The following is a 15233-nucleotide window of genomic DNA, read 5'->3' as shown; positions in this document are numbered from 1 at the left end:
TTTAACTCCCATGTGGTTCTGATGCTTACACCCCCCGCGACCAACCACACAGTGAGAGCAGTGACAGACAAGCAGCTGAGAATTCGGGCTGCCCTGGGCACAATCTGCACGCGGCAGTTCACAGAGAAATAGATAAAAACAAAAAAAACAAAAAAAACCTTGGACTTCTGAAGCCCCAAAAGATGAAGTCTGCAGAACTCAAGCAGTCAAAAGCTCTACAGCAAGATGTTTTTCAACAGATAGAAGTTGACTTGAAATTTTCAAAAATGGAAGAGGACATTAAAAAAAGAGAATAGAAAGAGGCTTCTATAGATAAAAATAAACTAACAACAATAACGAAAAGAGATAAACAGAAGACTGAAATAACTTGGTTTTCCTAATTCAATTTTTTTTCTCTTTATCAGTATGGGCAGATTACCTAGAATGTCCATGTCTGAAATATGGGTTCCTGCGGAGATTCCAATATGCCAAGATGCCACGTGCCAGTCCCACCTTGACTGGATGACTTACCCAGTATGACACAAGTGAGATCAGAGAGAAGGTACCACTTTTGTCCCGTGTTGATAAGGGCTTGCGTATCACCTAACCACATCTGGAATAATGACCTTCCTATGACACCAGTGCCACTCAAAGCAGACACCACTGGTCTGCTGGGGCATAGTCAATGGCAAACCTCAGAAATCCAATCAGTTTCAGTGATGCAACCACCAGGCAAGAGAATAACTGTATCAGGCCATGGAAATTAACTCAGGGTCTAACGTGTAGAGGTGTGGATGGGGAAGAGAGGAAGGGAATACAGGGTCAGAGTGACTGTACCAATGAGTTCCTCCCAGACAGAAGCCTTGTTCCCCCGCAGGCTCAGCTCCCGCTCCCAGGTCTCTGGCCGAGGGAGCTTCATCCGCTTCCCAGCTCTGCTAGAATCCCACGGCCCAGGGAGGCGACTTCGAGAAAACATTTGTAGGTTGGAAGGATATCTGGGACAGAAGAGGGAAAGCTTACCATTTCATAGCCAGCTGAAAATAACTCAGAAAAGAAAAGGTCAGTCAGTCAAAGCCAGTCAGTGGTGCCTGCCACTAATGTTGCTGGGATCGGAACGACACGCTCCGGGGCCATGGAGGCTGAAAAGCCCCGGGGTTACCCAGGTGGCAGGCGTGTTCGGGGTGCGTCTTCTCACCTGTAGCCCAGCAGGGCTTGGACGTGCTGAGCAGGCTCCCGGATGTGCAGTCGCCGAACTAACTTCTTGAGAGTGAACCTCGGCTGCTGCTTTCGCTCCGGCACCGCGTTGTAGGTCTCCTCAAACTGTGGAAATATCCCCAAGTTCCACAGCGGCCCTTTAATCTAGGACGTCACTTGCTTCAGAAATCAGAACCGCAGACCTCCTATACCTATGAGGTAGTTTCCTGCCCCAAAGTAGATCTGGGCAAAGAGTAGGAATAGGGGGCAAAAGTGTCCAGCGATTGGAGCTCCTGCAGGGGACATACCATAGTAGCTCTTTGGGGTCACTGTGTTTTAGGTATACAAGACTGAACTATCAATAGTTAACACGGGATAACCAGCTTGTGAAAAACAAGATAGGGATGGAATGAACAAAGAACATCTTGTTCCCGGAGAGAAAGGAAAAAGCAGCTCTTATCTACATCACTGAGACTTGGAGGGGGAGGTGAATGGAGGTTATCAGCACGATGCAAGCTGTGAGGAGTGAAAAACCTGGAAGAAGATGGCTTTCTATGGTATCTTCTATGGCGGAATCTTCTATGGTCGAAGAGCTAAGTTTGGGATATATTATTAGAATGAAGAGAAACGATCAGCTGACCAACTGAGAATGTGTTCTCTTGTAATACCACCATATTATTTTCCTAATAATTTATCTGAATAATGATGTTGGTGACAGCTGACACTTACTCAGTGCCAGGTATTGTTAAAAGTATTTTAAATTCAGGGCGCCTGGGTGGCTCAGGTCATGATCCCGGGGTCCTGGGATCAAGTCCCGCACCAGGCTCCCTGCTCAACAGGGAAACTGCTTCTCCCTCTCCCTCTGCCACTCCCCGCAGCTCGTGGGAGCTCTCTCTCTCTGTCTCTCCCTCTCACACAAAAAATGAATAAAATCTTGAGGAAAAAAAAAGAAATACTTTAAATTCAGTAACTAATTTAATCTTCGCAAAAACCCAATGAAATACCCAATGAGGTGCTGCTATTATCCCCATTTTATATCTGAGGAAAATGAAGTAAGACAGGGTAAGTCATTTGGCCAAGGTTGCACAGCCAGCAAGTGGTGCTGGTGGGGGGATTCAAACCCAGGTCTAAATCCTGATTCTATGCTCTTAACCACGAAGGGCAGTACCTTATTTGTCATTACTGCAAAAGGTTTGGTTTGGTTTGTTTATAAAACTTCCTATGGAAGGTAGGTATTTCATAATTTATTTATTTATACATTTATTTATTTGACAGAGAGAGTGGGGGGAGGGGTGAAGAGAGAGAGAACCTCAAGAAGACTCCCTGCTGAGTGAGGAGCCCAATGCACGGGGCTCGAGTCCATGACCCCAAGATTATGACCTGAGCCGAAATCAAGAGTCAGATGCTTCACCAACTGAGCCACCCAGGTGCCCCTATTTCATACATTTTTAACGCAATTATCCAGCTGGACATGCCACCATCAGTAAATATCAAGGGGAGCAAAATGGGAAATAAAAGGAGCCTTTCCCAGTGCTCTGAAACCCGACCCTATAATCACAACTGAGAACTCCCCAGGTAGGAAACTGGCATGTTCCTACCACACCATTAGTATTTCTACACCAAACAGAATTCCACTTCTAAATACTAGCTGAGAAAAGGTTTTACATGCTCATATGGAACCCCAGAACAAGGCACTCACCTTCTTCTGTTCATCTTTAAGAGGCCTAAGGTACCTCGGCAAATATTTTTGTGTCTCAGAAAATGGGCGCCCTGTCTTCTGTAGGGACAGGAGAAGCAATTTCAAAATGGGAAATGGAACTCGTCCTTGGAGAGATCCATTCCAATAGTTCCAAAGCCCATTTCTACCAAAAGGAAGCCAGCCCAGAGAGGTAGGCCCTGCCCTCTCTGCTTCCTGAGCTCTACTTGGTTCCTCAGCCCTTCTCGGACTCCTTTTATTTCTGGTGGGAGGAATATGTCAGATGCTTAGTGTGGGATCCCCCAGGGTCACCATGTTCCTTTGACCACCCTCCTCCTCTCCAGAGAGAAGGGTCCTGGCTGTGAATGACCAGGTTGAGCAGGGACTGACTGGAGGGCGGGGAGGCGGGCGGGGGCGTCTCTTGGCCCGGTGCTTCCGAGGGCTGTACTTAGCCAGCTGGTACTCATCAAACTGGGCAAATTTGTCGGTCATAGCACCACGCAGGCAGGCAGGCAGGGGCACCAGCTTGCCCTCCTCTCCTCCAGCCAGTTTCTGTCAGAGAGGGAGGAAAGACCACCAGAAGTGAGACACAAACCGACATTCTAAAACAAGGCAAGACCACTTCACAGGGTTAAATGAGAGCACAGAAGAAGGAGGGGGTTTCCAGTCCCAGCTCTAAAATGACCATTTCTATGATCCTGGGCCAGTCGGCGACTTCTCTGATTCTCATCTCCTGCATCGTAAACACAAGGTCCAGAATAAGACCATTTCTCCAACTGTGGTCCAGCTCTCCTCAGTCATATTCTCCCTATTGGGCAACCCAACCCAATCCAGGGAGAAGCTGTCCTGTTTGGGAAGCAAAGCTAAAGACAGCTGAGAGGAGGTGAAACTAGCTGAGAATTTTCCACAGGGATGCAATGAGCAAAGGAGAGGGAACCAGTGAGAGTCAAAGCTCAGGGAACTGAGTGCCATACCTCGTAGAACTCGGCTACCTGGAGCCAATCAGATGGCAGCTGGACAATGGCACAGAAATAGCGTCGCAGGTGGGGGCGGCAGACCGGCAAAAAGGCAGCAATGGCCAACACTTTGTTGGCCACAGTCCGGATGTTCAGCTGCTGCCTGGCGTACAGAGATGCCTAGGGCACAGGGCAGGGAGAGCTGGCATCTCAGCCACTTGTCCCATAGCATCATGCCCCAAACTAACGTGCTTGCCTAATCCGGCTGTATAAAACCTTTCCTGGGCTCTTCACATTGTCTATAAAATAGAAAGCCCAAGCCTCCTGGCTTGCTACATCCTCCATACCCTAGCCCTCACCCAGCTTTGGAGCACGGCTTCTTCTGCGTCTACTGACCACCTCCCAAGTCAACCAGGTACTTAGGTTTCCCACCATCGAGGTCTATCGAAAATTACCCAGGGTTCAAACTGCTGATTAAACCTGCCATCTTCCAAAAAGCTTCACAGAAAACACTTCCCCCTCCCCCGTTTCTGTTTTTGCAACATTCACTACCTATTACTCCATTTGCGTTTAAATAATATTTGGGAGTGTTCTGCTTCCCTAACAATATCATAAGCTCCTTAAGAGCCAGATCCAAGTTTCATTACATCTGTTGAAATGACTGTCAAGGCCTAGCTTTGTGTACTTACTAAACAAATAAGCCCTAGTATACTCTCCCAATCTCATCCTTCCCCGCTCCTCAGAGAACCCCAGGGACTAGCCCTCAGGCTCACCCGGAGATCCTACTCCCTTCCCACCAAAATGGCCACCATCCCCCTCCCACACCATGGCCACAGTTCCTACCTCCCAGCTTCCCATTCCCATCCCCTCCTTCACACCACAGTACCTTAAGGATGAATTCAGGCTCCAAGGGGGCAAGTTCACTACAGACTTCAAAGAGAGTACCCGAGGTCCGGTCAGCTGCATCTTCTATGTTTCCCTTTGACGTCAGAGTGGAGCACAGCAAGCTTATGAGAACCATCTGAGAATCAGGAAAGAGAGGGGAGAAAGGATGAAAGAGGTAATGAGGACCAACTCAAGCACCCACTCAGGCCCATTTATGCAATCAAGAGCAGAGAGAAATGACCCCACATTCAGAAAGATGTCTGTTCAACTGAGAGGTTAGAAAAGGTGATTAGGGAGTGAGAAATAAGAGCTGGGTGATGCCCCCTCTTCCCCTTCCGTCCTTGGCCTTTGGTCACCACCCCTCTCACACCACCTCACACCCTTCCCTCCATCATCATCACCCTCTCCCCAACTCCGGAACTTTTACCTTCTTGTCCTTAAGGGCCTGGTCAGTGGGCCCAGGATGAGAGTCAGAGTCCCCAGCAGTGAGCTTCAGGACAGGCTCCTCCACCTTCTCCTCCTCTCCCAAGCTTAGATTATAAAAAGGCATTTGAACCTCTACCCATTCCTTCTCTTCTGGCATTTTCTCTTCTGAAGAGGAACAACGACCCTAGAGATAGTGGCAGTTATTAATCACACAGACAGATCTGAAGGCAGATCCCAGGCACAGAACGAGTCTACATCTATCTTCCAGCACCAAAACTCCTCCTCCCTCCCCCTTCACACCCCAGCGTCCAGCTCTCCTGGCTGACATAGTGACCCCTCACTGTCACTCACACCACCTTTCCCAATTCAACCTTCTGAGCCTTTGCTCAGATGCTTTGGAATATTCCCGTTTTCATCTCCTTAATGATGCCACAGCCTAGGAGCCTGGAGCCCCTCACAACACACCTCTTATGAGACTATTAAGATATTTTGGATTCAGAAGAAAAAGGGTCAAGTCCCAGATCAACGCCCCAGCAACCGCGAACTGCTTAACTTCTGAGTCTCAGCTTCTTCATTCCCTACTCCCTACTACCTTGAGGGTGCCATTCGATGATTAAATGGGATAATATATTTATGGCTCTTTGCAAATTGCAAAGCCCTAAATAAATGTAAGATGGCAATAGTAATCCTGACAATGACCCTCTGAGATACATTTTCACTGACCACGTTTTAAGGCGGAAGAAATCAGAGCTTCAGAAGGTTGAGTCTTGGCCAAGGCTGTATGGCTTATAGTTGGCAGAGATAATATCGCCTCTGCCTCAGTCTGAATCCCAAGTCCGTACAGAAGGAATGTGTGTTTTGTACTGATTCTGCCCTGTATGGTAAATGTGTTTGTATCGATGTGTGTAAGTGGACATATGTTTACGTGTGTACGTACAGGGAAGCGGGCCACGGAATAGCAGGCACACTCCCTGCTTGACATAAGATCTCAAAAGCGTCTGATTAGCTGCTCCTGCAGCATCGTGCTGCCCCTCCTCCTGAGCAGAGGCTCTCTAGGGACAGGCTCTGTTTTGCCTCTACTGTCCAGAATATCTGAACTCGATATGCAATAAAAGTAATGACGCAGAGGGCAGCCCGAGGGTCAAGGGCACCTGAGGACAGAAGGTACAGACACAGAGCAGCTCAGAGGGGTAACTGTGGCACCAACGGCTAGGGACCATCCGACACAGGTGGAGTCAGGATGAGCGCCTGGGGCTATTACCAAAGCTGTTTCAGGAGCTCTCTCTTTGGCAGAGACGGACTTCAAGGCCGTGGGGCAGCTCAGACAGCCTCGCCCCTCCGAGAGGCACTGGGCCGTCCAGGTTGGAGGCTCGGAGGGTGGGCTAAGCAGATCAGCTTGCACCAGGGGAGCTCTCTGGAGACAGTGGAGCAAGGGGCTGGCAGACACAGTACTTTTTAGAACAGGGAGTGTGGCCAGGCACCGGTTTTCTAAAGAGAGGATGTCTGGGTGGGCAGACACATGCCCAAGTGGTTTCTCCATGGTCTTCAGGTCAGGAAGTGTGGCCAGGCACCGGTTTTCTAAAGAGAGGATGTCTGGGTGGGCAGACACATGCCCAAGTGGTTTCTCCATGGGCTGCAGGTTGGGGAGTGTGGCCAGGCACCGGTTTTCTAAAGAGAGGATGTCTGGGTGGGCAGACACATGCCCATGTGGTTTCTCCATGGGCTGCAGGTTGGGGAGTGTGGCCAGGCACCGGTTCTCTACGGAGAGAATGTCCAGGTGGGAAGATGCATGTCCGTGGAGTTTCTCCATAGCTGGATCCCAGCCAGTACATGCCTAGAAGGAGAGAAAGACAGGCAATGAGCTCCGGGCTACACTGGAGTGTGTTTGCACTGGGACTATGTCTTTCCCATAGTCCTCCTGGTAATGCCAGTGACCTGCAGGCAGGGAACAACCAATATTTCTTTTTCTAAGAGTGGGTTCATTCTAAGGATGTATTCAGAAACTATTATACAGAGAGAATGCAGGGAGCATTCTAAGTGAGAGGAGTAGGGAAAAGATAAGGCAGAAGCCGAAGAGCAGTATTAAAGAAGTATTAAAAAGGGGGGGGGGCTGGAGACAAAAGGGACATGTCTCCTCCTGAATGGGCAAAGGAGCCCCCTAGGGCTGTTAGTGTTATCCCAACTGAGTATAGGGGTCACACTTGTAATTGGGACTCTAGATTCTTAGCTCTAGAGAAACAAATGTTTTGATCAAGATGTCTATATTCACCAACCTCAACTCCCTTGTCCCCTACTCACTGCTCAACCAACTAAATGGGATTTTGTCCCCCCTATTCCTCCAAGGCTGTCCTCTTGGTTAACCAATGGAATTCTTGTTACTATGAGAACAGGCACATCTTGGCCCTTATCTTACCTCATCTCTCAAGCAGAATATAACACTGCTGCTCACTCTCTCATTGAAACTCTCTTTTTTCTTTGGCTGCCTTGGTGCCACTGTCTTGGTTTTCCTCTTACATCTCTGACCCCCTCTTCATGGCGGCTCTTTCCCCGCCATTGCCTGAATGTTGAAGCTCCTTAGAATTCTATTCTGATCCTATATACTTCCCCAGGATAGGCCCCAAATAACATTTCTGTGCTGGCAACTCACAGATTAGTTCCTTGGCCTGGATCTCCTCTGAGCTTCAGATTCATTTATCCATTTGCCTGTCGGACATCTCCACTTGGATGACTCAAAGGTACCCAAAACTCCAGACCCCAAATGTATCATCTTTCTCCCACTCTTCCTCTACTCGATTCCCTCTCCTTTCCCCCCTCTGCTTACAGGGATGTAGAGTGAAATAGACTTGAGTTTGAATCCTGATGGAAACTTGAATCTACCTGGGCTGGTTACTTAAACTCTGTGCCTCAGTTTCCTCATCTACAAAATTGAGATAAACGTCCACCTCATAGAGTTGTTAAAGAAATAAACAGAAATGCATTAAGCATTTAGAACAGTGCCTGGTAATTAGTAAGTGTTCAGTAAATGGAAGCTATTGTTATTTGTTATCATCATCCAGTAAACTACCAAATCCTATTGATTCTACTCCCTCAGTGTCTCTCCAATCTATCCAATTCTCTCCATTCTGCCTGCCACCACCTTTGTTGAAACCCTCCTATCCATGTGGCACATAGTATGTAGATCTGTCTACAGGAGCTCCTAAGTATATACCCCAGCCACCATTTATTACATCGCCTTGTTTATTTTACCATGATAAAAGATTATTTTGTTTGCCTATTTGCCTACTCCTTCCCTGTTTCTCCTTACTCAAATAAAACTCCCTAAGGGTCAGGGAGCTCCTCTGTCTGGTTCACCTGTGCATGGCCAGAATCACAGACACAGTCTAGTTTTTCATCCTCTCCCAGCCTCATCTCTCGCTGCTACTCCCATCTAAGCTGTGATCATACACACTCTTTGAAGTTTATGAATTGCCAAGGTCTCTCTTGGCTTTCAGCCTTTGCACAGGCAAATGCCTAAAACACTCTTCCTTCTACCAAGAGCACTTCCTTCCCCAGCTCCTTTACCAGTCCAAATTCTACTTTCCTGACACTCTGCAGGCCTCAATTTAATAGTCAGTTCCTCTAAGGAGACTTTGCCAACAGCCGGCCCTAGTCTAATATCCGTGGCTCTCACTATGTTCTCACGACAGCAAACCTCTTCTATCATAGAACATATTCCTTACGTTCTAGTTGCCTGTTTGTCTTTCCCTCCAGCAGACTATAAATTCCTGAGAACAGACACCTTTTTCACCTGTTCGCCATTGTTTCCATAATGCCTCATCAGTGAGATTTAGAGGCTTTTGAGAATCTGGTGAGAGCTGTGTAGCTTTTTCACAGAAAAACATGAGTATATACCATTTTGCCCTCAATTTTCAGGGAGTCCATTCATGGATCTCCTAGAATCCCCAGTAACTGCAAATTAAGAACCTCTGCCTGAGAAAATGCTTAAATTTCTATCATTAGGAATGTATTTACTTATTTGGACACGTGTTTATCTCCTATTTACATGTAAGTATTTTAGGAATAAGTCTGTTAAGTCGATCACTTAGATCTTAGTGTACAAGAGCTTAGGGACAGGAATGCAGAATACTTCCAAGACTTGGACTGACTGACCGTCCAGAGCTAGAAAAGACGATACCCCACCAGACACTAGAGCATCAGTGTGAACAAATCACATCAAGAATGATGGCCTCTATGCCCTGCACACTTCCCTCACATCTTTGCTATATAAGCCCCTAGAGAAAGGAGTGGGAAATCTCAGAACTGACTGAAGATATATCAAAACAAAACAAAATAAAATAAAAAGTCTTACAATAGGGACGTCTGGGTGGTTCAGTCCGTTGGGCGTCTGCCTTTGGCTCAGGTCACGATCCCACTGTCCTGGGATCCAGTCTGTCAGGCTCCTTGCTCAGCGGGGAGCCTGCTTCTCCCTCTGCCTGCCAGTCCCCTTGCTTGTTTCTCTCGCTGACAAATAAATAAAATCTTTTAAAATAAATAAATTTTAAAAAGTCTTACGATAAAAACTAAGTTAACAGAAAAACACAGTTAAATATTGTTTGCACCCTAGAGTTTGTGAAGGGAGATTCAGCTGGACTGCAAACGAAAAGTAAACATCCCATGTCCAGTTCCATTCTCCAGAGATAACACTGTTAACTGCTCCGTATGAACAGTTTCAGACACTTTTCTATATATATACAAATACATGTTTATCTCCCCCCCCCCCGGCTCCTGGTCTTGTTTTTATTTGCATTACACAAAGAGGACCCCGCTTTAGACACTATTCTGCACGTAGTGTATCTTGGCGACCTTGCCGCGTTAACACATTAAACCGCTTTTAAGCGGGCTCATATGCCTCCTGCTTCAGCACACCCCGTTGTTAGAAGCCGTGCTCACACCACCTTCTGTTCGGTAACGGCAGCGACCCTCCCTTCCGAGGAGCACACAGAGCACTGACTCATCCTCACCGGGTCTCTTTCCGTGCCCTTCCACCTCCTGCCCCTCCCTCTCCCTCGCGGTCTCCGCCGGCTCCCCCACTTCTCCTTCCACACCCACACCCGGTCCCGAGCAGCCCGGAGGACGCGGCGGCCAGAGGCTCCCCGCCGGCGCCAAGCCCTCCCGACTCTCCGGAGCGTCCGAAGTGGGAGCCAGGCGTTCCCGCCGGCTCCCCGCGGCCGAGCCCAGCGCCCCGGACCGGCTCCTACCTCCCCGACCGTCCCCGGAACCCACGCGGCTGGCGACGCTGGCTGACGCGCAGCGTCTCGATTCTCGGCAGCAGGAAGCCGGGGCCAGTGGGAAACCGGGGGAGGAGCGCACGGGGGGCGGTGCGCGGGGAGGGAGACGCTGCCCGGGCGGGTGCGGCGGCCGCGGGAGCTGAGCTGCCGGCTGGGGCTCCGCGCGCGTCCAGGACGCGGCAGCCTCTCCGGGACCCGAGTCTAGTCCCCGCCCCACTCCCCGTCCCTCCTTTCTCCGGCGGTATCCTCAAACTCCGTCTCTTGGGAAGGATTTTGGCGTGTTCGCTGCCTCTCCGGGATCCTTTTCTCTTGGTGTCAAAGATAGTTAGGCTCTTAATTTTAAAGTTACTTGGTGAAAGCGGAAATAAAAGGTGAGAGAAAATCTAATGGCCTGTGACCAGGTGAAACCAGTGTGTAACCAGTGCCTGTAAGCAGGTGTAGATATGGAATAATTAAGGCAGAATGAATTGAAAGCGTGCCAATGTCCACCTGGGAGAGATCCGTGGATCATAAAGAACCCATTTGGAGCCATCCTGAAAGGCTAAGTAGAACTTTTCCCAGAAGGTTGGACCAGGCTCTGGAAAGAGACAAGTGACCTTTAGGATGGTAATGCTAGTGCCATTTCATAAATACCAGAGCCAAACAGATTGTAGCAGGAGAAATATGCTTACCTTGGGTAAGAGAGATTATCTGTCTTCTGGAAAACATGCCCTTCCTCAGGAAGGTACCCTTCATTGTCAGGTAAACACCTTAGGTTCAGCTCCGACTTGGGGGCATCCTATCTTCTCAAATTATTGAGCCAGATTCCAGTTTCTTTCCTTAGATGCTTCCCTCGCTACCTGCCTATCAGTCCCAACACTCCCTTCTTATCACAAATATTTTTATGCCCCCTTTATAACGCTGAACTACAATGTATAAATAATAAATAATACACACACAATTTGAAAATTTATAAAATGTCTAAAGAAATATAAAAGAATGGAAGGAAGATGATTTATTACAAAACACTATGTGGAGGCGCCTGGGTGGCTCAGACGGTTCAGCATCTGCCTTTGGCTCAGGTTATAATCTCCAGGTGCCAGGATTGAGCCCCAAGTCAGTCCGGCTCCCAGCTCAGCAGGGAGTCTGCTTCTCCCTCTCCTCTGCCTCTCCCCCTGCTTGTGCTCTCTCTGTCTCTCTCTCTCTGTCAAATGAATAAATAAAATCTTTTTTTTTAAGATTCTATTTATTCATTTGACAGAGAGAGACAGCAAGAGAGGGAACACAAGCGGGGGCGCGGGGGGGAGTGGGAGAGGAAGAAGCAGGCTCCCAGCAGAGCAAGGAGCCAGATGCAGAGCTCGATCCCAGGACCGAGCAGAAGGCAGACGCTTAACCGACTGAGCCACCCAGGCACCCCTAAAATCTTTTAAAAAATAAACAAAACACCGTGTGTTTATATATGTAAATATTTGGGCACAACATTCAAGAATACAGTGTAGTACTCAGATACATGCAGCTCTATATAGAATTACCTTGACTATAACAGCTACAGATGCAGCATGTTATGGGGATGTTACCATGGTGATTCAAATACCATGAATAGAGGTGCCGATGTGGCAATTATTTTACAAAATGACAATTACTGGCAAATTTTTTAGTAAAACAAGGTGTGATCATCCCATAATATTTATTTTTTTAAAAGATTTTTTAATTTATTTATTCGACAGGGACAGCCAGCGAGAGAGGGAACACAAGCAGGGGGAGTGGGAGAGGAAGAAGCAGGCTCATAGCAGAGGAGCCCGATGACGCCGGGATCACGCCCTGAGCCGAGGGCAGACGCTTAACCGCTGTGCCACCCAGGCGCCCCATCCCATAATATTTATAGTACTGGCCTTCATGGAAAGTTCAGGATGTATTAAACCATATATAAAATGCCTTATGATGATATTTAAAATAAAATCAGATCCTAATTACAATAGGTTTTCAACTACGTGAGTGATTGGTAAATCATTCAAAGTTGTCAGTGATGCAGGCATGTACGTTACTATGCGGGAGGGCCCTGAACAGTTGCTGAAAGTCTAGCACTCTTGGCTAGACATTAATCCTGCCCATTAAATGTCTACGGATAACTCTAAAAATTACGAGAGAAAAAAGAGCCTCCACAAATTTCTGAATCCACTCCCTAGGTGCATTACTGCTCATTGGAGGTCCATCTATAGGGGAAGGAGAGGAGTTTGGTGAAGGCACACCAGATCTAGGAAACCCATGGGGTGCCTGGGTCACTCAGTTGGTTAAACCTCCGACTCTTAACTTCGATCAGGTCATGATCTCAGGGTCATGAGATGGAGCCCTGGGACGGGCTCTGTACTGGGCATTGAGCCTGCTTAACATTCTCTCTCCGCCCCTCCCTGCCTGTCCCCGCCCTCCTTTTGCCCACACACTCTCTCTCTAAAAAAAAAAAAAAAAAGAAGAAGAAGAAGAAAGAAAAAGAAAAAAGAAAAAAATCTAGGAAACCGGAAAGAAGAGGTCCTGCAAGGAGACTGAAATGGTGGCATATTGAGAAGAAGAAATAAGAAGAGAGGAAAAGAGTGGAGTGCACACATAACTTCCTTCTGAAGGTGTAAATCTTCAAGGCCTCCTCCCCTTGGAATAAGGGGGATACCTCAGATAATTGTCCCACCTCAAGGCCTCCTCCTCTGTAGCTCTCTGTAGGTACTATTTGCCCTACCAGCGGAAGGACAGGCTATGCCGCCCTTCCGACTTAGTCCAATGAGCACTGAAGCCCCAGTCGGAGAACACTAATGATGCAGGAATAATAGCAACAGGGGCCACCACTTCCTGATTTACTAGGAAGATACAGAGTTTACTTCATGGTTAGCTGTAGCAACAAAGAAATTCAAGGCCAGCAAAGCCTAAACACCGGAACCACTAGAGATCTTTTACAAATTCCGTAACCCAGGGGGAGCTGGGTGGCTTAGGTGGTTAAGCCTCCGACTCTTGGTTTTGGCTCAGGTCATGATCTCAGGGTTGTGAGATCCAGCCCAGTGGCAGGCTCTGCTCTCAGCAGCGAGTCTGCTGGAGATTCTCTCCCTCCCTCTCCCTCTACCCTTCCCGCCCCCACTCGTGCACACTCGCAGTTTCTCTTTCTCTCATAAATAAATAAATAATAAATAAATAAATAATAAATAAATAAATAAATTTTTTAAAAAATTCCATAACCCAGGCCACACCCCAGACCAATTAAATCAGTCTCCAGAGTAGGACCCAGGCACCAGTGGTTTTTGAAGCTCCCTAGATGATACTAACGTGCAGACAAGTTTGGGAACCTCTGCCCTAGGGTCTTGCTAATGAAACTATGGGCTGTGGACCACCATCATCAGCATCACCTTGTTAGAAACACAGACTCAGCCTCCACCCCTGACCTATGAATCCGAAACTATAATTTAACAAGATTCCCAGATTATTCCCACTCACATTAAACTTTGAGAAGCACTAATCTTGACAAGGGGAATGGGTCCTGGAGTCTGTTATTTCCAGACCCTGGGGGCCAGTTCTGGCAACTGGTGTTTTAACAGGCTCTCCAGCAGGTTTTGATATATGCTGAAGTTTAATAACCCCTGATTAAAACTGGGATTGCTGCTTACCACCCTTCATACCCCTTGAAAATTTCTGATTCAGTAGATCTGGGCTAGGACCCAAGAATTTGCATTTCTAACAAGTATTGCTCAGGTAATGTTGATTCTGATCTCCGATCCTGGGACCACATTTGGAAAAGCACTAGAGTGATCCCCAGACAGAGAGACAGCAAATGCCCACCCCACTGTAGTTTAATAAGGAACGCCCCTGCCATACCTGAATTTCATATATATATTTCATATCTATTGGGCCCGATTTGATTCTGTCCCAGTTAGAGAGCCACTGACTAATCCCTAGGGGATATTTCAGCTGGATTTTGAGGGACCCAGATAAATTATCTCTGCCTTGCAACAGAGAAAAATCTGTCCACTGGCAAAGAGTTTACAAAGTCCAAATTTAGTTTTTTTCTCCAGCGAACAACTGTAAATGCACATTGCCAATATTTGTTCTTTTGAGTCCTGCTTTTCTAAATTAGCCACTCTCTTGAGTTGAAGCAACCTTTCGTCAGATCGTAGTATCCAAACCGATTCCTTTCTGGGGTGAAGGAGTGCCATCCTCTCAGCCCTTTGAAGCCCCTTTATTAAGGGCCCTACCACCTGTGAAAATTGTTCATCTCTTCTTGTCCATTTTATTGCACACTTCTTGTCCTCCCCCATTTTGATTGAACAAACACCTGTTCACTGTAATATTATATGTCAACTACACTTCAACTAAAAAACTGTTTAATCTGTTAAGCATCTACCAAGTGCAAATGATAGCATGTAAAATGTATAAAACATGCATTCTTCTCAAGGCTTCACAATCTCATGCGGGAGACAGACACATGCAGAAGTCACAAAAATAATAGGCAGATTATGAGACATGCTATATTCCACTAGGAAACAAACTACAGGGTTATGTGGGGAAGGGACTTTGAACAACCACCTGGAGGGACAGGACTTTGAACTGGGAAGGGCAGGCCTCCTCGATAAGAACCTGAGAGGAGTGAGAGCCTTGGAAATGTAAAGGCCACTGGTTCCAATGGATTTGTTCTCCTTTGTGGACGATTATCTTTAGATTTACAGCTTGTGTTTCTGTTCAGTCTAACTAGTGCCAACTTCGAAACATCATACAAGTTGTGATACCTGGACAAGCACTTATTCAGTAGTACCTGACATCCCAAAGCAGCCCTTCTGGGCCATCTGAAAGCCACAGAAGCCAATCAGCAGGTGGCAA

General features: G+C 47.4%; 1 protein-coding gene across 1 annotated transcript in view; it reads right to left on the bottom strand.

Annotated features, from left to right (window-relative positions):
- The window catches only part of TEP1 (telomerase associated protein 1), a 36690-nt gene extending 26164 nt beyond the window's left edge, over nucleotides 1–10526 (bottom strand). Inside the window, 10 exon segments of the mRNA XM_045784883.2 lie at nucleotides 817–974; nucleotides 1175–1299; nucleotides 2873–2950; nucleotides 3260–3421; nucleotides 3844–4005; nucleotides 4712–4846; nucleotides 5138–5320; nucleotides 6398–6970; nucleotides 9485–9636; nucleotides 10374–10526. Of these exon segments, the coding sequence (XP_045640839.2) occupies nucleotides 817–974; nucleotides 1175–1299; nucleotides 2873–2950; nucleotides 3260–3421; nucleotides 3844–4005; nucleotides 4712–4846; nucleotides 5138–5320; nucleotides 6398–6946 (1552 nt within the window). The 5' untranslated portion in view covers nucleotides 6947–6970; nucleotides 9485–9636; nucleotides 10374–10526.
- Nucleotides 10527–15233: the final 4707 nt, after the last annotated feature.

The sequence above is a fragment of the Ursus americanus genome, chromosome 35 (genome assembly GCF_024610735.1).
Source record: "Ursus americanus isolate L20-20 chromosome 35, mUrsAme1.1.p, whole genome shotgun sequence".
Classification (NCBI taxonomy): domain Eukaryota; kingdom Metazoa; phylum Chordata; class Mammalia; order Carnivora; family Ursidae; genus Ursus; species Ursus americanus.
Note: the sequence above shows the minus strand (reverse complement) of the source record. Positions and strands in the feature narration are given on the sequence as shown.